General features: G+C 48.1%; 1 protein-coding gene across 1 annotated transcript in view; it reads right to left on the bottom strand.

Annotated features, from left to right (window-relative positions):
* Positions 1-26115, bottom strand: part of LOC135205501 (protein hairless-like) — a 78790-nt gene that overhangs the window by 8708 nt on the left and 43967 nt on the right. The window contains exon 3 of the mRNA XM_064236230.1: positions 16506-17831. Coding sequence (XP_064092300.1) covers positions 16506-17831 — 1326 coding nt within the window. The remainder of the gene's footprint in view (positions 1-16505; positions 17832-26115) is intronic.

The following is a 26115-nucleotide window of genomic DNA, read 5'->3' as shown; positions in this document are numbered from 1 at the left end:
GAACATGTCAATCAAGGACATCCTTGATTGCACCTTTTGGAGGAGTAACTCCGTCTTCGCCTCACATTACCTAAGGGATGTGAGAACGATTTATGACGATTGTAATGCACTGGGGCCATACGTTTCTGCGGACACAGTATTGGGGTCCGGAAGTAGCTCTTTCCCTATCCCTTAGTTAGGATTAGGTTAGGTTGTTGTGTTTTTAGGTTGTGGTGAGTCTTATGTGAAGATCTCCCATCCTTTAGTTAGTTTTAAGGGTTTTAATTTTTTTTGTGAATAGTTGGTCAGGTGGTGGTCAGTTGCTTCGTTGCCCTCATTTGTATGGCCCTCGATGGTCTTGTCACGTTGAGGTCTCGCACCCGTTGACAGATCATCCAGAGCGCACCAGCACTACAGGTCCTCCACCTGGCTGGCAACTCTGTTTTAAGCAAAAGCAGCCTTACGTGACAGTAATCACATAGTCTACTTTGCAAACAGGTGAGGAACCAAGATGTATATCATCTACTTAATTTAAGTTTCCTAAAATGACAATTTGTCGAAAATTGCATTTTTCCTAACTATACAAACCTGAGGTCCTTTACAACTAGGAGTAGCTAGCGGCAGCTGGAACGGTCGTAAGCTTCGAACAAGGGGAGAACGGTAGTTAACTGCTTGTCCGACAGTCGCGCGCCGCGCGACTGGGAGGTAAACAAATCACTTTTGCTTTTGGCCCATGCAAAATAAGCAGAGTGAGGGGTGGCAATGAGGAGGGGACTATATGTAAAGGACCTCAGGTTTGTATAGTTAGGAAAAATGCAATTTTCGACAAATTGTCATTTGTTCCGATACGTAATACAAACCATCGGTCCTTTAACAATAGGAAGACTCACTTCTTGGTGGGAGGAATCTGAGTCTTTTGATGAACAGACTGGTGTTCGTCCATCCCTGGAATGCCTCCCTGGTCGTAAGAGCGAGGGAGGGATCCAAGCCTCTGTCCGATTGATCGGGGTGTGCACCGCAGGATCAATGGTCAGACCTCTGGCCGAGTACTACTAAGAGAGAGGCAAGCGTATCTCTTCGTACCAGCAAGCAAGAACTTGTTTCTGTTTGCAAGAGGCAACATAAAGTATGGGTTGTCTCAAGCTGGCATCCACTTCCTCCCCCTTGTTGGAGGAAGTGGTGGATATACGCTCCTATCCTAGTGAAAAGGGATAGGATGGGGCTCTGTTGAGTAGCTCACCTGCATCTTGTCTTATCCAGCAGGGTGACGACCGTGTCCCTCTAACCACAGGTCAGAGGGGAAGAAAAAGATGGGAAGAGGAGCCAGTCACACTCTCATTCACTCATCCATTCTTACGGTCACACCAGGACTCGATGCTGTTCAGCCTGCGAGGGTCTGGGTGGGTTCGCTACACAACGTGTTGAGCAGCCACCACGGGTCCCAAGGAAAAAGATCCAAGGACCTGTGGGCAATATCCCGAAGGTAGAAGGAAGGGCATGTGGTCTGGTTGGACCAGACCCCTGCCTTCAGTACCTGCGCCACGGAGAAGTTCTTGCGGACAAGGCAGCATCTCCTTCGCATCGAAGGCGGTGAAGTCCATTAGGGAGGGGATTGTGAACGACTCGAACCAATCGTCAGGACGCGAAGGGTTCTGAGTCTTCGCTACGAAGTTCGGTACGAAAATCGAGCGTCACGGATCCCCATCCCCTGGATGCTTGACTTCGCAGGAGAAGTCATGCAGTTCCTCAGAGGAAAAGAAGGAAATAGTCGCATGACCTATCCCTCTTCTCTACTTCGGTGATGTCCAGTACCCATACTGGTCTGTCCGTTTGCCACAAGTCTCTCGCACCTCCTATCCCCATGCAGCGAAGTTCTCGGTAGTGGATAGGACACCGACACTCCATGGTGGGTGTCAATGGTATGGGTACTGTGACAAGTCTATTAAAACGAAGTAATGATTTTTTTTGTCTTTGTAACAACCGAACTAAGTCAACAGCGTAGTTCGTAACTTACTCGGGCCGCTCTGACAGCTGCCGACTGACTGCGTTCGGTAGAGGAGGCAAGTTGTCAAAGCATCCGAGTAAGTCACGTGACCTTCGCCTTTAAAGGGTTATGCCGAGAGACCAAACAAATAATGTATTTGTTTGTCACCAATGCCGGACAGCGAGGTGGTGATTCTCTTAAGGCATGTGCCCAACAGGCAAAAGTCAATTGCCTTCTAGAGACCGAGGTCCCTGAAGGTAAAACATCTCTCATAGTTGTTGAATCTCAGCTAAGGAGAAACAACACTATGTACCGTTGAAGACGAAGGTAGATATTGATGCAACCTACGTCTTCACAGATGAATCGAGAGAAAGGATTCTCAAGATTCATAACCCTGTGCTTACAAATGACTGAAAACGCTAACCGCTATTTCATTGCTGTCCGGTGAGAAGTCGTAGTTGCAATGAAAGCGGGGCGTTCTTCAGTAATGAAAACACAGGGGAAAGCCGCCTGAAGAACTGCTTCTCATGGGCTGAACATTTGGAAGTAGAGCTGTCAGGTCGGAGGAGTAAGGCGATGTCTTCTAACACATCTTGTAATTCGGGTTTTAAACAATGAACAATTGTACACCTACGAATACGAGATATTTTGAAGACAAACTCAGATGTCTGCAAAATCATTCGCATTATCGCAGTGCGATGCAGCGGGAGACTTGTACAGACTTCTGTTACCGTGCGGTAAACAGGAGAAATGAAAGAGTCCAAGAGATATCTCTGTTGAAAATTCTCGCAATGTCGAAGGCGATGTAATCTAGCGTCACAGCAGTAGATGGTCCTTCATTATTGCGAGAATCCCCGTTAATCAGAGACCTAAGTCCATGATTGTTGGTTGGGCAGAGATACGGTTCGGTAGTCAATCAAAGCAGGGCAGAGAGAGACATACATGACCGGTGAATCTCCCGGAGGCCCAGCTGATACTGAGCTGCTATCAGGCAGTTCAATACGCAGTAGTTGAGCCTGAGCTCTCGCTGACTCGTCATCCTGAGTTGCCAGGTAATCCATTATTCCACGAAGGAATGCGTTCGGCTAGAACTACCGAGCATAAAAGATATGCTCGAGCAATTATATTTAAGCGAAACGAATTTCGGTAAATATAAAAGTTGAAATGGTGTTGTCGTGACAAAACCATAAGTATATAAATTGAAACTAAACTCCTGGGAGGTTGCAGGCAACCCCGAGTTGCAGTTCAATTAGAATACTTCTCTTATAAGTCGCAATCCGTAGATTAACTAGGATATGCGCCTACCCCTCGGACAATTCAACTGCTTAGTAGAATCATGTCGCGAGGTTAATATACGTAGTATATTTGTAGGATTCTGACAACGATCTCCATCCTAAATTCTTTGCTTCAAGAAACAAAATAAGGACTGGAGATCGACCACCTTCGTTCTCTATCAAAGAGAGTGAAGAAGTCTTCCTCGAAGGAAAGCTTCAATGGTGAACAGAATACTAAGATGATAGTTCAAGCCAAAACTGGATATTCCTGTCCGATCTCCTATTCCAGGTTGGTCGCCTACTGTGAGATAGTTTCTTTCAGCAGCAGTCTTCTTCCCAATGCTAGAAATTCCAGGAATTCGAGCATAGGCGAGGTTCCGATTATCGTGTAACATATCGGGGATTCTCGTCTCGCTCACTTTGGACCGTGGTCTCGCGTAAGTGTTTGGAGATCGTAAAAAACTCGAACACTCTGAATGCGCTAGAAATTCCGTAGAATTCTAAGCAGTCTGCGAAACCCCACCGAATTCGTCAAACGATATCGGCTGGTGGTCCTCATCGATTCCTGTAGAAATCGAGAATGGGCAGGATTCCTCCTCAACGACCGGGGCTTACGTCAGGTAGACCCGAAGGTCCCCCCTCCCGGTAGCGCAGTCCCGAACGTGGGATCCTACAGAGAAATCTCTGTAGGATCCCTCCCCTTTCCCCTCGTAGCCGTAAGGAGAGAGGGAATGGGGGAGGAATTGTATACTCGCTCGCCTTCCCAGTGGAACTAGCAGTTGGAGAAGAGAGTAGGAGCAGCCATCGCCTTGCGGCGATGGCCTCTCAGAGTCTGGGAAAACGTATCGTCAGGAGAAAACGTTTTCCCGCGGAGGGTACGTTCAACTCTCACTGTAGGTAAGGGTCTGCCGCCACTGTGAACGTCGTGGGCGGGTGGGGCTGATCGACACCTGACAGGAGAGAGCCGATACCGTCCTCCGACTCAATTTCAGTCCTCGTCGAGGTCGAAACCTCTCAGGAGGACCGAGGAGTATTAAAATACGGTGTCCAAAGACACGTAGAAACGCCGCTGTCGCAGATAGAGGAGGTGGAAGTAGCTTGATCGACCGGCCAGAACTGAGAGAGCCTTCTTGTCCGGAGACGAGAGACTCTGGTTCGAGACAGAATCGGCAAGCTCCGATCGCGGCAGACCACCGTCGGTTTGGGTTCCCTCTCGGGTCCCAAAACGACTCGAGCAGAGACGTGGACTCTGCTGGTGGGAGCGGCAATCCTTCCGCAAGGTCATTATGCTGACGAATCAGCTTTATGACTTCTGCAAATTCCTCTGTATCTCGGGAGTAACCGGCGTCTTGCCGGAGTAGGACCGTCCAGTCCCTCCCCAACAAGAACAGATCCCGAAGATACTCCTCCTTCAGAAGGAGGAACAGCGGCAGACCCCTGACGGTCGCCTCCAGCTACTTGCGCGTATGTCCTGGTCGGTCCTAGAACCGTGCCTGGTCCATACGGCGTCATAGCGGGATCGCGAGCGGCGCACCTCTCGCGATCACTCATAGGTACCTCGCTCCTCCCGGTGTAGCCCGAGGAGGTTGAAGGTACAGGAGAGGCAGACCTGACGCTCCCCTCATAGCTCGCTGGCAGGACCAGCGTGCTTTGTAGGGCTGCTGCTGATCGTCAACCCGCGGTGGCGATCGAGCAGCAGCCTAGCCTTGCCGCTCGCCTGGGGCGAGAGGCTCGGCTGAGAACGTCGACGCTGATCTCTAGCGTCAGGCGAGCTGTTGCTGGTTACCGTCTCCGCCCGGTCCCGATGGGAGCGGCGTCAGGTGACCTGCTAGGCTCGCTGTCGCGGTGAGACCGGCGAGCGTCCTCTCGGCGCGTCGAGCCGCTGGTACCAGCCGTGGCTGGTACCGACGGCCGCGGGGCCCCCTTCCTCGCCTCAACCGTGGCTGGTCAGCGACCGTCACGTCAACCCGAGCAGCCAGCTGGTCGCTGCGAGAGCGTCCACTGGCTGGCGAGAGTCGTCTGCACGACACTCGCCAGTCTTCTGCTCCGCGCTTCGGTCTTGGCGGCGACGCGAGCTCGGGTGTCAAGACTTTGGCTGGACGGTTTCTCCCGCGGGAGACCGTCCACTCGGTACTTCTCGCTAACGAGAAGCCGAGGCGGATCCTGGTTTAGCGGCAGCAAAACCGCTAGAACCAGGCGAGGAAGTGCCCAACCGAAGCTGGTACTCCTCTGGTCCCGTCTTCTTCTCCTTGGTAGAAGAAAAGACGGGCCCTGTTCCCGAGGGAGCAGGAGGACCAGCAGAAGAGCTCCCCGAATCGCCGGAGCGAGACGGGCCCTTAGAAGGTCCCGAAGGAGCCTTCTTAGGGGGGAAAACCCGGGTTACCAGCTGGTCGCTGCAGAGCGGCCGCTGGCCTGGCGAGAGTCACCTGAGCGTCTCTCACCAGCCTTCTGTCCGTGCCGCGTCTTGGCGCCGAGCCGACTCTGGCGCCGAAACTTGGCTGCACGGTCTCCCGAGGGAGAACGTACACTCGGGATCTCTCGCGAACGAGAGACCGAGCCGGAAACCCTGGCGTAGCGGCATCGCCTGCTAGCACCAGGCGAGGAAGTACCAGAGCTAACCGAATACTCCTTGGTGGTTCGTCTATCTCTTCCTTACGGTTAAGGGAAGACGCTTTGGGCCCCGCTCCCGCCCGAAGGAGCAGGAGGACCAGCAGAAGGACCCCCCCGTCCCACCGGGGTGGGACGGGCCCTTAGAAGTTCCCGAAGGAGACTTCTTAGGGGGGAAGGCAGCCTTCTTCTTCTTCGGCTTATGGGCCTTAGAAGTCGAAGGGGAAGAGGCAGCAGCAGACGATGAAGACGAAGATGACAGCTTCCTCTTCTCCTCTTCCTCGTCAGCTCACGCAGGACAGTCGTCAGGTCCTCCATCCAGGCCGGAGCCGGGGCTATTGCCGAAGCAACACGGCCCGACTGCACCTGTCCGGAAGGACCTGGTACTGGGGAAGACACACCGTGGGCAGGACCAGCATGGACAGGCTCAGGAACCAGGAGGAGCGACAGGAACAGCAACCAGCTCAGGAGCGGCAGGAACAGCGGCAGCGGTAGACCCAGAAGGACAGCCAAGCCAACAGCGGGAATCACATCAGCGGCAGGTACGGCAGGCCCAGCGATCGCCTCGTAGAATCATCGGCAGCCAGCGGAACTTGGGTACTGGCGGCCGGTCCAGGGGCGAGCTGCTGGAACAGCGGAAGTCTGGGGCAGGCAACACGAAGAAAACAGGCGGCGGCGGCGGCAACACCCCCTCGGTACAGCGGCGGCCCTAGTAGCGGCAGACGGCGTCACCGACACAGCATGGGGAGTGTAGACCAGGCAGGGGGGGGAGCAGCATAAGCGGCCGTGGTAGTAGTGGAGACCGCCCCACCCCAGACCTCGCTAGACGCTGCAGCAGCCCCGTGGATGCTAGGCACGCCCTGCCGCCGCGGTGGTCCATACCTGTCCAAGGTCGTCTCCTACGGATGTAGCACCTGCGGTAACATAGATAGATTAGTAAGGGGGAGGGGGTTCCTCACGCACGGGGGAAGACATGCCCCACCCCCGAACGCAACGGAAGACCCCAATACAAAATACAACGAAGAAGCTGAGCGGGGGGCAGGAAGGAAGACGAAGAATCGGATACCAAGGGTGTCGCGCGAGAGCTTTCCGACGACTTCCTGGCAGACCTTCGCTTCCCCTACCCCCGCACAGAGTGAAAAGTAATATGAAAAATGAAAACAGAATACTGCCCTTGCGATTCACTTCATAGAACTTAAAGGGGAAAAGATCAATTCCCGGGTAAGACGGAAACTTGATCCAAATAATATGATGCTATCATAAAATATATATGAAAATGAAACAGAATACTGCACTTGCGATTTCACTTTCACATAAAATAATCGTAAGGATCAATTCCCGTGTAAGACGAATTGATCCAAATAAAATTTCATGTAAGTAAATAATGGAAAATGAAAAGAATATTGCAATTGCGAATCCACTTTCATTGCATTCTATTATACAAAATAAACGGCTCGTGCCCGAGCGCAATCACACTCTCGGTAAACGAACCGCACAGGGCAAAAATATAATGAAAAGAGTACTTACATTTTTCAATTACACACTTTCGCCCAAATACATGACTCGGCGCGAGCGCGCCCGCCCTCGCACCGAGACATAATTCAAGGGTTCAATTCATGAAAAGAGAGGAAATCGCCGCATCTACGGCGATAGCTCCATGTTGGTTCATAATTAAGTAATGAAAATGAAAACAGTGTACTTACAGTTTCATTTTCAAGTCAAACACCATTAGTAGAAAACACAATATAACAAAGCATACGACGATGAAGCGGGCAGAGAGCGATGACGACAGTCCTTCACACCCGCGGCCGAAAGCAAAAGTGATTTGTTTACCTCCCAGATCGCGCGTCGCGCGACTGTCGGACAAGCAGTTAACTACCGTCTCCCCTTGTTCGAAGCTTACGACCGTTCCAGCTGCCGCTAGCTACTTCCTATTGTTAAAGGACCGATGGTTTGTATTACGTATCGGAACAAAAATCCTATTCTGTCTCTTCCCACCATCCGAAGGTGGGATTCAGCTATATATATATCTGTCAGGTAAGTGGCATGAACAAAATGTTTTTATTGTTATTATACAATTAAGTTTGTTCATACTTACCTGGCAGATTATATAATTAAGTTGCCCAAAAGTGCCCGCCCTCCTCCCCTCAGGAGACAGAGGCATTAATAAAAAATATGAATAGAAAATGGGAATGGTTCCTGATATCCGCCTCCCAGCGGCGGGAATGGGTACTACCACCTGGCCGCCCACTGCGTGTGCCGCGAGTTTTGAAATTTCTGTCGGACGTCAGAAAATACAGCTATATATATATCTGCCAGGTAAGTATGAACAAACTTAATTGTATAATAACAATAACATTTCTTTGATATTAGTCTGATCACCATGGGGCGCTGGCACACACCATGCAGGGTAAATCCTTTGAGGATGAAACAGCAACTACGCTTTCAAAAAACGTTTTTAATTTCTCTACTGTATAGACATAATGTAAACGCGCACACAAAATATAATGATTCCTGTGATATGAAAGAGGAGGAGGAGGAGGAGGAGGAGGAGGAGGAGGAGGAGGAGCATATTTAATACCGTTCCTTACACATAAATTTAAAATTAACTTAACTGAACTTGAGCTTCATTCTTTAAAAACTTTATTCTTTTTCACCTTTTTTTTTTTTTTAGTTTTTTATTTGTGTCTACTATATCTCACTGTCTTAGCATTAGCATCTGTAGGCATGCTTGTATCTCAATATATTGTGATCTTATTTCAATGCAAAATTTTGTTCGCAGGCTGACTTGTATCTCGGAATGCTCGTATGTCGAGGTATTACTGTAAGTCACCAAAATAATTTCAAGAAAAAAAATACTTACAAATGCCAAACTCAAGGAAAAGAGACAGTGGACTAACTATCATTAAACAGCTGAAAAGTATCTATGTTTTCTGAATATATAAGTGTAATAGCTTACATAAGCTCTAGTAGACCACAGAACAGAGATTGAAAAGACAAGAGGTTGGCAAATGGATAACTGACGAAGGTGAGGGAATTTCAACGTTATCCAAGTTAATGAGTGAGAAATGACAATTTGTCCAAAATTGCATTTTTCCTAACTATACAAACCTGAGGTCCTTTTACAATAGGAAGGTACTAGCGGCAGCTGGATAGGTCGTAAGCTTTCGAACAAGGGGTTCGGTAGTTAACTGCTTGTCCGACAGGCGCGCGCCGCGCGACTGGTAGGTAAACAAAATCACTTTTGCTTTTGCCCAAGCAAAAACTGCAGAGTGAGGGGGGTGGCATGAGGTGGGGCTATGTGTAAAAGGACCTCAGGTTTGTATAGTTAGGAAAAATGCAATTTTGGACAAAATTGTCATTTGTTGCCGACACGGCATACAAACCTTCGGTCCTTTTACAATAGGAAGACTCACTTCTTGGTGGGAGGAATCTGAGTCTTTTGTGAACAGACTGGTGTTCGCCCAACCTTGGAATGCCTCCCTGGTCGTAAGAGCGAGGGAGGGATCCAAGCCTCTGTCCGATTGATCGGGGTGTGCACCGCAGGATCAATGGTCAGACCTCTGGACCAAGTACTAAGAGAGAGGCAAGCGTATCTCTTCGTACCAGCAAACAAGAACAAGTTCCTATTTGCAAGAGGCAACATAACGTTATGGTTTGTCTCTTGTTGGCATCCACTTCCCCCCCCTTGTAGGAGGAAGTGGTGGATATTCGCTCCCATCCCTAGTGAAAGGGATAGGATGGGGCTCTGTCGAGTAGCTCACCGGCATCTCGTCCTTATCCAGCAAGGTGATGACCGTATCCCCCTACCCACAGGTAGAGGGGTTAGAAAAAGATAGGAAGAGAAGCCAGTCACTCTCTCATTCACTTATCTATTCTTACAGTCACACCAGGACTCGATGCTGTTCAGCCTGCTAGGTCTGGGTTAGCTAGACAACGTGTTGAGCAGCCACCACGGGTCCTAAGGAAAACGATCCAAGGACCTGTGGGCAATATCCAAAAGGTAGAAGGAGGTGCCAGTGGTCTGGTTGTACCAGACCCCTGCCTTCAGTACCTGCGCCACGGAGAAGTTCTTGTGTAACTCGAGGGAGTGTACTTCTAGGTCATCTTGGTGCTGACGAAGAGTCTTCAACACTCAGCCTGGGATGTCGATTTCTTCAGAAAAGCGCGGTCGCGCTTTCACAGGACAAAGCAGCATCTCCTCGCATCGAAGGCGGTGAAAGTCCATTAGGGGAGGGGATTGTGAAGGACTCTAACCGATCGTCAGGAACCGAAGGGTTCAGAGTCTTCGCTACGAATTCGGTACGAAATCGAGCGTCACGAATCCCCATCCCCTGGATGCTTGACTTCGCAGGAAAAGTCATGCAATTACCTCAGAGGAAAAGAAGGGAATGGTCGTATGACCTATCCCTCTTTCTCGACTTCGGTGATGTCCTGTACCCATACTGGTCTATCCGTCGCCGCGACGTTGTTGTTCTCGGTAGTGGATAGGACACCGACACTCAATGGTGGGTGTCGATGGTATGGGTACTGTGACAGCCGTTAGGACGAAGAAAAGATTGTTATGGAACAACCGAACTAAGTCCACAGCGAAGTTCGTAACAGACTTGGGCGCTCTGACAGCTGCCTACTGACTGCGTTCGGTAGGAGCAAGTTGTCCAAGCACCCGAGCAAGTCACGTGACCTTCGCCTTAAAAGGGTTATGCCAAGAGACTAAACAAATAATTTGTTCGTCACCGATGCCAGAAGGCAAGGTGATGACTCTCTTAAGGCATGTGCCCAACAGGCGAAAGTCAATTGCCTTCTAGAGACCGAGGTCCTTGATGGCAAGATATCCTATAGTATAGTTGATCTCGGCTAAGGAGAAACAACACTATGTGACGTTGAAGACGAAGGTGTACAGAAAATGCAACCTACGTCTTCACAGCTGAAACCGAGAGAAGGATTCCTCAAGAATTCATAACCTGTGCTACAAAGACTGAGAACGCTAACCCCGCTATTGATTGCTGTCCGGTGAGGATCGTAGTTGCAATAAAAGCGGAGCGCTTCCAGTAATGAAGACAGGGAACTACTGCTGAAGACTGCTTCTCATGGGCTGAACATTTGGAAGTAGAGCTTGTCAGGGCGGAGAGTAGGCGATGTCTTTCTGACATATCTGTTAATTCGGGGCGAGCAATGAAATTGCACACCTACGAATACGAGATATTTTGAAGACAAACTCAGATGTCTGCAAAAATCCATTCGCATTATCGCAGTGCGATGCAGCGGTTGACTAGTACAGACTTCTGTTACCGTGCGGTAAACAGAAAGATGAAAGAGTCCAAGAGATATCTCTGTTGAAAATTCTCGCAATGTCGAAGGCGATGAAATCGAGCGTCCACAGCAGTAGATGGTCCTCATTATTGCGAGAATCCCCGTTAATCAGAGACCTAAGTTCCATGATTGTTGGGCAGAGATACGGTTCGGTAGTCAATCCAAACCAGGGGAGAGAGAGACGTAACCGACCGTGCATCTCCGAGACCTAGCTGATACTGAGCCGCTATCAGGCAGTTCAATACGCAGTAGCTCTCGGTGACTCGTCATCCTGAGTTGCCAGGTAATCCATTATTCCACGAAGGAATGCGTTCGGCTAGAACCATCGAGCATAAAGAATACGCTCGAGCAATTATATTTAACCGAAACGGATTTCGGTAAATACAAAGCTGATTTGGTGTTGTCATGACAATACCAAGTATCTAAAATCGAAACTATGATAACTGCTGGGAGGTTGCAGGCAACCCCGAGTTGCAGTTTCAATTAAGATACAATTCGTCTCGGTCACAAACCGTAGAGTTAACTACGGTCTGCGCCTACCCCACGGACAATTCAACTGTTAAAGAATCATGTCGCGAGGGTAATATACGTAGTATATTTTGTAGGTTCTGTACCACGACCTCCATCCTAAAATCTTTTGTTTTCCCCTCGAGGAATGAGAATAAGGATTGGAGATCGACCGCCTTCGTTCTCTAGTCAAGAGAGTGAAGGAGAAGTCTTTCCCAAAGGAAAGCTTCAATGTGAACAGAATACCGAAGTGACGATAGTTCAAGCCAACTGGAAGTTCCCGTCCTTCCGTTCTTCTCTATTCCAGGTTAAGCGCCTACTGTGAGATACTCTTCTTTCAGCAGCAGTCTTCTTCCAAAAAATGCTAGAAAGTTACAGGAATTCGAGCATAAGCGAGGTTCCCGATTATCGTGTAACAATTATCGGGGATTTCCTCGCTCACTTTGGACCGTGGTCTCGCCTAAGTGTTTGGAGATCGTAAAAAAAAACTCGAACACTCTGAGTGCGCTAGAAATTCCGTTAGAATTCTAAGAACTCTGCGAAACCCCCACCGAATTCGTCAACGATATCGGCTGGTGGTCCTCTCGATTCCCTCCCGTTAGAATCGAGAAAGGGGCAGGATCCCTCCTCAATGACCGAGGGGCTTACGTCCAGGTAGGACCCGAAGGTCCCCCCTGGTAGCGCAGCCCCTAACGTGGGATCTTACAGAGAAATCTCTGTAGGATCCCTCCCCTTTCCCTCGTAGCCGTAAGGAGAGAAGGGAATGGGCGGAGGAATTGGATACTGGCTCGCCTTCCCAGCGGAACTAGCAGTTGGAGAAGAAAAGGAGCAGCCATCGCCTTACGGCGATGGCCTCTCAGAGCCTGGAAAACGTATCGTCAGGAGAAAAGAAAACGTTTTCCCGAGGAGGGTTACGACTCATACTGTAGGTAAGTGTCTGCCGCCACTGTGAACTTCGTCTGGGTGGGGCTGATCGACACCTGACAGGAGAGAGCCGATACCGCTCCGACTCATTCCAGTCCTCGTCGAGGTTGAAACCTCAGGATGCACCGAAGGGGGTATTTAAATACGGTGGTCCGAAGACACGTAGAACGCCTCTGTCGCAGTAGAGGAGTGAAGTAGCTTGTTCGACCGGCCAGAAACTGAGAGAGCCTTCTTGTCCAGGAGACGATGAGACTACCTGGTTCAACACAGTCGGCAAGCTCCGATCGCGGCAGACCCACCGTCGATTTGGGTTCCCTCTCGGGCCCCAAAAAAACGACTCGAGCCGAGACGTGGCTCTGCTGGTGGAAGCGGCGATCCTTCCCGAGGTCATTGTGCTGACGAATCAGCGCCGTAACCTCGGCAAAGTTCCTCTGGATCTCGGAAGTCACAGCATCTTGCAGAGTGGGACCGTTAAGCCCGTTCGAACAAGAGCATATTCCGAGAACCTTCCTCCTAAGAAGGGGGAACAGCGACAGCCCTCTCGGTCTTCACCCCATCCACTTGCGCATACGTCCTGGCCGTCCAAGAACCGTGCCTGGCACGTAGGGCGTCGTGGTGGGATCATGAGGGGCGCACCCCTCACGATCACTCCTCAATACCTCGCTCCTCCCGGTGTAACCCGAGGAGGTTGAAGGTATGGGAGAGGCAGACCTGACGCTCCCGTCGTTGTCGCTGGCAGAAAAACCAGCAGGCTTGGAGGGCTGCAGGCGATCGTCAACCCGTGGTGGCGATCGAGCTGCAGGCCTGGTCGAACCGTCTCGCTGTTGGAGAAACGGCTGGACTGAGCACAGCGGCCCCGATCTCGAGTGTCAGAAGAGCTGTGCTGGTTGCCGTAGGACCCGGTCGCTTTCTGTGGAGAGCGACGGTCAGGCGACCTGCAGGCTCCACTGTCACAGTGAGACCGGTGCTTGTCCTCACGGCACGTCACGTCGCTGGTTCCAGCCGTGGCTGGCACCGGCGAACGGGAGGACCTCTTCCCAGCCTCAAGCCCGTGGTCGGTCCGGACCGTCACGTCCCCGGGTAGCCAGCTGTTTCGCCGCGAGAGTGAGAGCTGGTCTGGTGAGTGTCGCATGAGGGCGGCTGTCACCAGTCTTCCGCCCCGTGCCGTGAACCTGAACTGAACGTGAGCGGACTCAGAGGTCTGGTTCCTGGCTGCACGTCGCTGGTAGACGACCGTACACTCGGTACCTCCGCGAACGAGAGGCCGAGACGGACCCTGATGCAGTGGCAGAACCACTGGACACCAGGCGAGGAAGTACCGGGGTTGTTAGCCGGTACCCCTCTGGTCCCCGTAGTCTTCTTCCTTGCGGTAAGAAGAGATGGGCCCCGCTCCCAAGAAGGAGCAGGAGGACCAGCGGAAGGAACCATCCCGTCCCACCGAGGTGAGACGGGTCCCGAGAAGCTCCCGAGGGAGACTTCTTAGGAGGGAGGAGGCAACCTTCTTCTTCCTCGGCTGTGAAGCCTTAGAAGTCGAAGGGAAGAGGCGGCAGACCGACGACGATGAAGAAGATGAAGACGACGACGACGACACCTTCCTCCTCTTCTTCGTCAGCTTCCTCAGGACAGACGTAAGATCTGCTATCCAGGGCGGAGCCGGGGCTGCTGTAGCCGAAGCCACACAGGGCCCGGTACGCACCTGTAACAGACAGACCAAAGTCTGGGGTAGTACACCACCGACGAACCGGGACGACATCAGCAGGTATGGGCATCTCAGGAACAGCAGGCACAGCCAGCACAGCATCGGTAGGGACAGCCAGCGCAGCAACGGCAGGGACAGCCAGCGCAGCAACGGCAGGGACAGCCAGCGCAGCAACTGCATGGACAGTCAACCCAGAATCGGCAAGGTACGGCAGGTAGCACCGGAAACACAGGAAGTGGAGCAGCAGCCAGCAACATCCTGGTACCGGGGGCGGCAGGTCCAGGGCTGAGCTCTAGGGCAGCGGAAGTGTGGTCCGCTGCAGCGCGGCAACCACGAGCGGCGGCGGCACGCCCCCCTCTCGGTACGGAGCGAACGGCACTTCACAGCGGCTGTAGGCAAGACTGTTACCACGTGAGGCGAGTACACCAGGTGAGGAGGGACGTCGTCACCTGGTTGCGTGGTCACCACTCCATGGGTGACCGCAGTAGGCCCAGACATAGAACCGCAGCCCCTGGACACTAGCACGCCCTGCAAATGGAAAGGACGCCCATACCTCACCAAGGTCCACCCTCGTGGCAGTAGGCACCTGCGGAAATAACAGTAGTAGCGATTAGTGGGGGGGGAAGTCCCCCTCGCGCGGGGGGGTGAGCCTCTCGAACGAGTGGAAGACCCCTAATACAATTGGTACATCGGGCACCGAGCGCCCTCCCCCGCGCTCGACGGATCGGGTGCGAGGAGAAGAACGCCGATAACCTCCCCCCCCCCCAAAAGGGGAAGGGCATCTTGTGGGAGCTGAGCGGGTGGGGGTTCTCGTTCCCCACCCCCACCCCCGCCACAGTACCCATGTACCCAACAACAATATAAGAGCCCGAGAGCAATCGTGCCATCGGCCCGAATTGCAAGGGCATAAGGATCAATTCCCTGACTGAGCGGAAGGAACTTGAACCAAATATAAATAAATGATGCAATCAATAATAAGGAATAAATGAAAATGCATCTTGCATTACGATTCACTTCACAATGAATAAGGGCTCGGATCGAGCGCATTTGCGCCCTCGGTACCGAGCGCAAGGGTAAAAGGATCCATTCCTTACCTTTATGGATCAAGGTTTATGGAAACCTTGATCCATAATGAATTGATGCAATCAAAAAAAAAATATGAAAATGAAAAGAATACTGCGCTTGCGATTTCACTTCATACAAATAAAAAGGGGAAGGATCAATTCCCGGGAAATAGCGGAAACATTGATCCCAGTAAACTATGCAATCTCAAATAAAAATGAAAATGAAAAAGAAGAACTGCACTTGCGATTTCACTTCATTCAAAATAAAAAGGGGAAGGATCAATTTCCGGGTAAGCTCGGAAACTGATCCAAAATGAGTATTGCTACAATCAAAATAATATATGAAAATGAAAAAGAATACTGTACTTGCGATTCCACTTCCATACTGAATAAGTTTTTCCAACCCAAATATACGCTCGGAGCGAGCGTGCTCCCGCCCTCGCACCGAGCATACACAATACCGAGGATCATTTCTGGGAAAATGAATTCCCGCACTTACGCCCTTCAGTCCGGCAACTCGGGTAATCGGAGGGCGTGGTGAAACCAAGATCCTTTTAATTCACAATTGAATTCAATGGGAATAAATATGAAAATGATTGTACTTACAATTCAGTTTCACTAGATAAATAGAAAAAGAAAAACACAATCATGCGAAAGCAACGACGATGAAGCGGGCAGAGAGCGATGATACACGTCCACACGCCAGCAGGCCGAAAGCAAAAGTGATTTGTTTACCTACCAGTCGCGCGCGCGCGCCTGTCGGACAAGCAGTTAACTACCGAACCCCTTGTTCGAAAGCTTACGACCTATCCAGCTGCCGCTAGTACCTTCCTATTGTAAAAGGACCGAAGGTTTGTATGCCGTGTCGGAACAAAAAGTTTTTAAAAATTTGATCAATGAGAATGATGGCATTAGGACAGGAATAACATAATGTGTAAAGGCAATCCTGCTAGCTAGGCTTTTAATATGTACCAGAGGCTCCAAGAGACACATGCCTACTGATATCTTTCTATATGTTCAATAGCAACTTTCAACGACAATGAATACAGCCATATATAAGTGATCGGCTTGTAACAAAAAAAACTTGGTTTTACAATACGAAGAGGTGAGGTTAAGAAATGACTGTGTATTTATCATATAGAGAATTTGCTAACCTTGTGGTGGCGATGGTGGCGACGATAGAGGTTTTTGAGGTGAGAAAGGATGTGCAGGTGGAGGTGGTTGCCAAGGAGAAGTTGCCCCTCGAGGGCTGCCTCCTCGACTACTCATGTGAGGCGAAGCTGGTGTACTAGAAGCCTGTGGTGGCTTTGGACTTGGGCTATGAGCCATGGGATGGGGAGACGATCTTGACGGGTGTTGTTGGGGACGAAGTAATGGTCCGAAGGTTGTGGTGGGTGGATAACCAGTAGGTATTCCCCCTGTAAAAATGTGTGGATATGGATGCAGATGGTTCAGAGGATAACCACTCAATGCTGCTGCTGCAGCAGTTGCAGCAGCTACTGCCATTTCAGTTTGCTGTGATGACATGGGAGGGGTTAAAGAGGGTAACATCATGTAATGTGGGTTTATAAGATTTAAACCATACAAACTGGCTAGACTACCCAATGACCCATAGCCACTCATAGGATAACGGTCTGCTGCAAACCTGCCGTGATCTGGTAATGGGTCTTTACGATCTTTGTTCTGAACGGTACCTAACGCTTCCATTCGCTCTGGAGCTGCTCTCTCTGTTCTTTCAGGTCTCTCAACCTTCACTGTATTTGCAACTATCTCATTATTTGATCTTTCTTTAGAAATACCTTTTGACTGAGGAACACTTGGTTTAGGTTCAGGCTTTAATAAAGTTCTAAGAAAAGAATCACTTTTTCTGTTAGCAGTCTCATTATTCAATATTGAATCAATACTGTATGCAGACGAAGTCTGTGAATTAATGGCACTTCTATTTGGGAAAGTATGGGCAGGAGACGAGGAAGATGGTCGCTCTCCTGAAATCTGTGACAAACTATTTACAACAGAATGTAGTTTCTTACGATGGCTTGAATCTTGGTCCTCCATCTGTCGCAAATACCGTTTTCTTGGTGAAACAAATGTTGGATCAATTGGCTCAGCACTTATATTGACTAATGGCTTCTCAAATAACATTTTTATTGAAACTTTCAAATCAACTTTCAAACCAAGTTTTTCCTCTAAAAGTTTAACTTTACTTTCTAAATTTGTTTTTTTCACTTCTGTTGACCTGGCACTTGTATTTGACTTAACACCCAACTGATTAGTTTGTTTAGTTTCAGATGATTCCCATACGCCAACTGGATAAATGAAAGGGTTTCTTCTTATTTTTGTGCACTTTTTTCTTTTACTAGGCCCATCCACTTTTACTTGCCACACACAGTGGGGCTGAGCTGACTTGTTGCGCCGAGGAACAGATTGCTTCCTAACATGTTCACTAGTCCAAGGAGATGAATTTAAAGAAGAACAGTCATCTGCAAAATACAAAAAGAATAATTCAACATTTTTACACTCGCCAAAGACAACTAATAAATATTCTGTACTACAAATGGAAAAAATAAAATTTGTCTTATAAAATCCAAACATATGAACTACCACATGCTAGTCTTCCTTCTAAAAGAAGGCATACTGAATTAAATTTGCCTACATATATGAAAATATAAATTTTCATAAAATTAATCATTTTGATACTTATCTATTTAAGATAGCTTATATCTCCGTGCTGATGGGAGAGTCATCATTCAAACAAGATTGCATGGCTGCCCAGATGACTAAAATAGTAGACCTGCCCTCTACAAGACGAGTTACGAAGATTTTAGCTCATCAGAATTCTCCTTACAGCCCATCAAGTTGTGGAGAGGCAGGATGGGGTCTACTTTAATAGAGCATTCTTGCAAAGAAAACCACTTCAATGAAAGAGAAGCGGCATGAATCCAGTGCTAGGGTCCAAAAGCCCTATACAGCTGACCTCTGTATTCACGGGGGATGCATACCAGACCCCCGCAAAAAGCTAGAATCCACAAACACTTAGAACCCCTATAAAAACTCTTAAAACTGCCTATTTTGTTTATTAAAACTCAGGAAAAACCTACTAGAAATGATTATACCTTATTTTTTAAATAGTTTCATAAAAAAAATATAAATTTAATCATGAAATTTATATGAAAATTCAGTAATTTGTGGATATTTCTCATTGAAAAATATTGTGAATACAGTGGGGACCCCCAATATTCGCGTTCTCCGGATTCGCGGATTTTTATCTGGACCATATCACCCATTATTTGCAGTGAATTCGCCTATTCGCGGGACTTTCCGAAAATTAATAATCACTAATTAGTGTATTTTGATGTTATTTTCATGCCTAAATACATTTTTATGATACAAAAATGATTTACTAATATTAAAATATTAATATTGATCAATACTGTATTAGTAACTTTAATAAGATTAAATGATATCACATAATAACTAATAATTCTCTCTCTCTCCCTTACAGGGATGTATGCTTTTTGTGTGATAAATGATTTACTAATTTTCTAATAATAATAATGTAAAGAGCAATCACTTCAATAAAGAAAATACTACATTGAATTGGTAAGATTTTAGTTTATAAATTTTAAAAATTATGTAAGAATGAAGGAAATCCCAGTCTTCACGCATCTTTCTTTCAAACTCCAGGTCTCTCTCTCTCTCTCTCTCTCTCTCTCTCTTTTTTTTCTCTCTCTACTCTCTCGGGGGTCTCTCTCTCTCTCTCTCTCTCTCTCAATGGAATGTCCGAGAATAGCAGGTCAACACCATACTGATCATGCCACTGAGGCACTGCAAGCAGCAAGGAATCTGTGAGAACTGGAAACACCTGCGCATACGAGGTGACAGCTGGTCAGAGACCGCACATTGGACCTTGTGACGCTTCAGTCTTTTCCTTAAGGGGATCGTTTGATGAAAAAATTGAAGAATAAAAAATTTCCCTGATATTTCACGTACGGACTCGTACACCTCCCAACAATATTCTCAGAAAATTTTATTGAAAAATTTGCAGTTTTGGAGTTATAAGCCAAAACCATAACCCTATTATCATTGAGAAAATGATATTGTTATGATACAATAAAGTTTTGTACATACTGGCAGATATATACTTAGCTATAGACTCCGTCGTCCCGACAGAAATTCGAATTTCGCGGCACACGCTACAGGTAGGTCAGGTGATCTACCACCCTGCCGCTGGGTGGCAGGAATAGGAACCATTCCCGTTTTCTAATCAGATATTTTCTTCCACCTGTCTCCTGAGGGGAGGCTGGGTGGGCCATTAATTGTATATATCTGCCAGGTAAGTATGTACAAAACTTTATTGTATCATAACAATATCATTTTTGTACATTCAACTTCCCTGTTAGATATATACTTAGCTGATTGGCACCCTTGGTGGTGGGTAAGAGACAGCTATTTACTGAATAGACAGGTAAACAACATACGTTGTAGGTAATAATAAAACCTTGGTTCCTACTTGTTTAGGCGGAAGACTTCATGTCTACTGCCTAGGAGTCTGTTTCGCCTCAAGAGTCTCAGCGAGGTAGTGACCTCATGCTAAGAGTTCTTGTGGGTCTGTCAATGGGGTCTTATCCGCTTACTCGACAGAGCCTGAGGATTTTTGTCAATGGGTGCTATTCCACTTACATGACAAAACACCTTGCCTAATGGCATAATCAGGAAGCACTACACCGATCCCGATCACCTGATCCTAACACGAGGGTTAGTACCGAGATTGAAAAGAGTTATCCCCAAACTCCTTTCAAACAACCCTAAAAACTCGACGTTAAATAAAATTTAACTCACTAGTAAAGGATCAGTATCGGCTCCCTATCCCAGCAACGTATCCGCAGACACGTATAAACCAAGTGAGAAGGATCTCTCGTAGGTTATTTTGACATCCTTCGGGTAATGGGAAGTCAACACAGAGTTGCATCTCCAGTATGTGACAGCTACAATGTCCTTTATTGACAAATTCTTATGGAAAGAAAGAGTATTCGCAACGGCTCGCACTTCATGCGCTCTAACTCTCAGCTGTTTGAAGGAATCATCAAGGCACTTATCGTGTACTTTGGAGATTACACTTGTCACAAAGGCCAGGGCGTTCTTTGATATGGGTCTCGTCTGGCTGGAGCCTCGCGCCTGGCTGGCGCCACGCCCCTGGCTGGCGCCACGCCCCTGGCTGGCGCTTCGTGCCTGGATGTTGCTTCGCGCCTGGCCAGAGCCACGCGCCTGGCTGGTGCCTCGCTCCTGACCAGGGACTCGCGGTTGGCTGGGGCCGAGCGCCTGAGAAGCGGCTCGCGCCAGGAGCGCGTCTGGCGCCTGGCCGAGGATCCTCTTTCCACTGGCGACAGACGTCGGACAGTAGACTGGAGGTTGTCCGACGACTCTTGCCTAGATGGAGCCTCCTGCCAGGAAACAGACCTCGTATATCGCTGGCGCTTTTTGATCGGAAGGGGAAGAAGGCTCATTCACTAAAAATCTCGAGCCTCTTGCTTTCCGAGGAGTAGAAAAGAGGTGCTTGGAGCATGGAACGTCCAGTAGACGAGAGGATCTCTTGATGGGATGAGAGAGAGGAGTATTCCTCCAAGGAGGATCCTTCATGAGTACTTCCGTCGCTGACGAGATTTACTCCTTTATGTTATGGAGGATTTTCGTAGCAGAATCTTCCCTGTCCTTGTCCGAAGGAGGGGAAGGAGATCTGGAAGTCGAAGATGACTCCGAGCCAAAAGCAGGCGAAACCAGGGCTTTCTTGGTTCTCTTCATATCCCTATGAGCACCTTCTGGGAAGCGCTTCGGGTCCCTCACCGCACGCCAAAGACTGCAGGCAACCATTAAGCCGTTTCTTCTTCTGAAGAAAAACTTAAGCGCCCTGACTGGGCAAAGAGACCTTTCTATCTCTTTCCTTACTAAATGGGAAAGTCCCTTGACTTCAAAGCTCTGAGCCAGGGTTAGAAGGGTTTTAGTTCTTTGCCAGAATTAATGGCTGGAAAGAACAATCGCCGAGTCTCCTTCGAATCCGATGCAAGAATCCAATGCATGAAGTTCACTTGTCCTCTTGGTAGTTGCGAGGGCCAAGAGAAAAATGCATTTCCTCGTAAGGTTCTAAAAGAAACTTGATGAGGAGGTTCAAACTTGTCGGAAAAGGGATCTGAGGACCACATCGAGATTCCAACTTGGAGTACGTGATGTCCTACTCTTGGTTGTTTAGAGGGATCGTATAAGATCATCAAGGTCTTTGTCCTCTGCTATCTTTAGGCCCCTTGTAAAGACAGCGGAGAGCCTGCTACTGTATCCTTTGATAGTAGATATAGCCAAACGTGATTCTTCTCTCAGAAAGGGAAGAAAACAGCAATGTAGGTCACAGAGGTATTGGAAGAGGACAGTTTCTTCATCGTACACTGCAAGAAAGATAGCACTTCTTTGCCTTGGCAATGACACTTGCCATTAGCCAAAATGGGGCGAACAGTGTCCTCCTCGCTCCCTCTAACGCCAGCAATTATTTTAATAAATCTCCTAGGAATTAGAATAGGGGAAAAAAGACTAACATCTATCCCCCTTCCATATTAAAGGATGGCGTCTATAGCTACCGCTCTTGGAACGAGAATAAGGGAGCAGTCTAGAGGAAGCCTCTTCTTCTTCAACATTGCGAAGAGATCTAAGAAAGGACATCCTCAAAGTTTCCACAACTCTCGACAAACATTTAAGCGAAGATTACTCAGACGTCAGTAGTTGCTGCCGTCGATCGAGAAGATCCGCACGGACGTGAAGCATCGAGCAACGAACCTCTTGAGGATCGTTACGTTCCGTGCCTGTGTTCAAACCAGGCTCTCTCTCGTTAACGAGAAAAAAGGGGCGAAGAGAGAGAGAATCTCGATACTACTAGAGATATGAGAGAGCTGTGGAATTGTTCGAGTTGATCTATTAATTTCGACCCCCCATGGGATCGAACCGCCGTCCAGTTGGACGGGGAACGAAATCAGGAACGGACAATGACGCTACCGAGCCTCCTATCAGAGAGGTTATTGGAACCCTTGGCCAAAAACTTGTTCTATCAAGGAACTGGAGAGCCAACCGTATTGTTTCCAATTCTTTAGACTAATTGCCAGGACATTTGTACGTCTGTCAAGATGCCCGGCACCAATTCGCTATCACCAGAGGTGATCCTTGACCTATTGAGAAAGTTTCAGAAATATTTCTAGAACTCCGATTTATTTAAGTTTTCCGGTAGGAAAAAACTGTAGAGTCTGAATTGCAGTCCATTTAGGGAAACAAACTTCTCCCTCGAGGAAATGGTTCCCAGAAGACTCATCCATTCCCTCACTGAGCATGCTTCCTTCCCTAATAAGGCTGTGCTTTGCACAAGCATGAGAGCAATATATAATAGTGCTATGCCACGGTAGACTCGTACAGAATTCAGTTACAGTACGGTAAACAGCACCGAAAAGGTGTAAGAGGTATCTGTGTTGAAAATTTCTGAGCAAAACGAAGACAATGTTTCATTCATGCTTGCTATAATTCCCTTCAACCCGAGGCTCAAGTTCGTGATTGTAGGGTAGAGATACGGTTAGTCAGTCAATCCCGCAGGAGAGAGAGATGTAACCGACCGCGCATGGCAGAGACTCAGGCTGGTACTGCGTTGGTCTACAGTGACAGCTATGTCCTCCGTCTCGCACTATTCTTCCTGAGTTGCCAGTTACTCCATTCTACGAAGGAATAAGTTAAAATTATTATCGAGCCGAAGGAAACTCTCAATAATGCATATTTAAGCAAAACAGACTTCGCTAAATACAGAAGCTGAGTTGGTGTTGTCGTAACAATACCTTTAAGCGTTGTCCTTACATCGGAAACTCCTGGAAGGATACAGGGATTTCAGTTGTCATTCGTAGAGGTAACTACGGTATGCGTATATGACTTGAACCATACAGTAGTAAAATAACGCAAAGGTAAAATACTTAGAGTATTATAGTCACTTGTACAGCTAATTCTCTACTACATTCTTTCCTCATCAAGGAAGCGAGAGAATGGAAATCTACTATCTTCGTTCTTTTCGTTAATCGAACGAATTAGTATTAGCCGAAGGAGATCCCAAGTGAGAACCGAGGACCGAAGAGTACATCTCAATCTACCTATTCCATTGGACATAAGACTTCAAGGATGTAGTCTACAAGTCTATTACCTGGAAGAGCCTCAAACCAATGAATGAGAGCTCTTCTGAATCTTGTCCAAGAGAGCTTATACGCTTACGCGATAAAATGTATTGATATCTTTGTCAATGAGAACTAACCCATTTACGATACAAAGAATATACATTTTTTTTTTTCCAATGAGGTGTTACGCACTTACTTGACAATACGTTTAATATCTCACTAAAGAAGGAAAACGCAGTTAATCCACTAATTCGCTAAAGTCTTCCCGATTTCCACAGAAATCGAGGAAGGGGCAGGATTCCTGTTCAGAGATTGAGCTTACGGAAGGAAGGACCTTAATGTTCCCCTTCGGCAGCGCAGTCCCGAACGCCGAATAGAAGAGATTCTTAGTCAGAAATCTCCCGTAGTTCTTGCCTCGTCATGATGAGGGAAGAGTATGAACTGAAGGAGAGAGTCCACGCTGAGAGGAACTGCCTGTTACAGCAGTCCTCTGTATCAGAACCATCCTGACAAAGGCAACGCCCGCCTGTGCGACATCTTGTGCCTTTGCCAGGAGAAGGCTGATCCTGCGAAAAACTAATAAGAGGAGCCTCGCGGCTGACCTCTCTCTCGTAAGGCAATGCGGGAGATCCTGGAGCCTCGCACCTGGCTGGTGCTGTCCGCATCGGACAACAGTCCAACCTGTCCGAACTGTCTGCCTCTGGCGTTTTGCGCCTTTCGCCTATTTGGCGCCTGGCTGGCGCTGTCCGCATCGGACAACAGTCCAGCCTATCCGGACTGTCTGCATCTGGCGCTTCTAAGGCTCTCTTGGCTCTCTTCCTCTCGCATGGAGAATCTTCTGTAAAGCGTTCCTGGTTCGAGTCCCAAGTAGGCTGGAGCCTCGAGCCTGGCTGGCGCTGTCCACATCGGACAACAGTCCAGCCTGTCCGGACTGTCCGAATCTGGCGCTTTGCGTCTAGTTGGCGCCTGGCTGGCGCCGTCCGCCTTGGACAATAATCAAGCCTGTCCGGGCTGTCTGCATCTCTTCCTCTCGCATGGAGAATCTTCTGGAAAGCGTTCCGGGTTCGAGTCCCAAGTAGGAGATTTCCAACTTCTTTCCAGAGGACGCGATAGATCGTCCGAACTCCAAACGTGTCTGTAAGATGACGAATCGAATGAGGAGACGCACTCTTTGAGGATGCCTTTCCTCGCCACAGATCCTGCCGAGGGTACGCCTGATTGGTGGGGATTCTCCGTAACCTCCGTAAGGCTTTCGACATTCCTTCTCCTCTGGGCCTGGGAGCTTGGAAGAGGTCTAGGCCTGGGAGCGAGACAGAGCCGATCAGACGCACCCTCCACTGCACTGGGAACATTAAAATTACTGTCCATTGCACTGTGCTTACCTTTAAGAGTTCGCATTTTGAGCTCTATCCTTTTGAGTGTTCAAGGCTGCAATTTCCACAGATGAATTGCAGTTTCCGTGAAGGTAGAAGGTGAAAATACCGTATGTGAGGATTCAACAACTACTTGTATAATAGGTGCTAATACACTAATTGGCTCGTTAGTACGAGACTTACTAAAGCTTCTCGAGGAAGCTTTTGTAGCCCTATGCTTTTCTAACTTCCTTAAGTAGGAAGTTAGAGCTTTCATTCTTCCTCATTCAATTTCACACAATTCTTACACGTATTAGTGAATGAATATGATATTGTTATAATACAATAAAGTTTCATACATACTTACCTGGCAGATATATACTTAGCTAAGACTCCGTCGTCCCCGACAGAAATTCAAATTTCGCACCACTCGCTACCGGTAGGTCAGGTGATCTACCTGCCTGCCCTGGGCGGCAGGACTAGGAACCATTCCCGTTTTCTATCATATTTTCTCTCTTCCACCTGTCTCCTGCGGGGAGGCTGGGTGGGCCATTAATCGTATATATCTGCCAGGTAAGTATGTATGAAACTTTATTGTATTATAATAATATCATTTTCATACAATGAACTTACCTGTCAGATATATACTTAGCTGATTGGCACCCTTTGGTGGAGGGTAAGAGACAGCTAAAATGGAATAGACAGGTAAACAACATATGTTGTAGGTATAAAAGAAAAACCTTTGGTTCCTACCCTGCTAGGTGGTAGATTCGTGGCTGTAGCCCGGTATAGTCTGCATCACCTCAAGACTTTAGCGAGATATGTGATCTATGGCTAAGAGTTCTTGTGGGTCTGTCGATGGGTATATGAACCGCTTACTCGGCAGAGCCTGAAAGGACTTTGTCAATGGGTACTGGACCACTTCTATGACAACACACCTTATGAAGGAGCACATAACCAATCCCGACCACCTGATCCTAACCACCATGTTAGTATAAAGAATTGTTCTGAGTTATCCCCGAACTCATTACAAAAAACCCATAACTCGAAACTAATACGCATTCATACAAAAATTCTCAAAAAAAAAAAAAATTTTAATACTCCTCTAAAAGATATCACAAGAGTTCCGTTACTGAAACAACAGTGACTGGCCGCCAGTGCAGCACCGAGCCCTCTTTGTCAGCAGAAATCTAGAACATATCTGGTAAAGGTATGTACAAAGTTAAGGA

Source organism: Macrobrachium nipponense, chromosome 11 (genome assembly GCF_015104395.2).
Source record: "Macrobrachium nipponense isolate FS-2020 chromosome 11, ASM1510439v2, whole genome shotgun sequence".
Classification (NCBI taxonomy): Eukaryota; Metazoa; Arthropoda; class Malacostraca; order Decapoda; family Palaemonidae; genus Macrobrachium; species Macrobrachium nipponense.
This window is presented reverse-complemented; position numbering and strand designations above follow the sequence as displayed.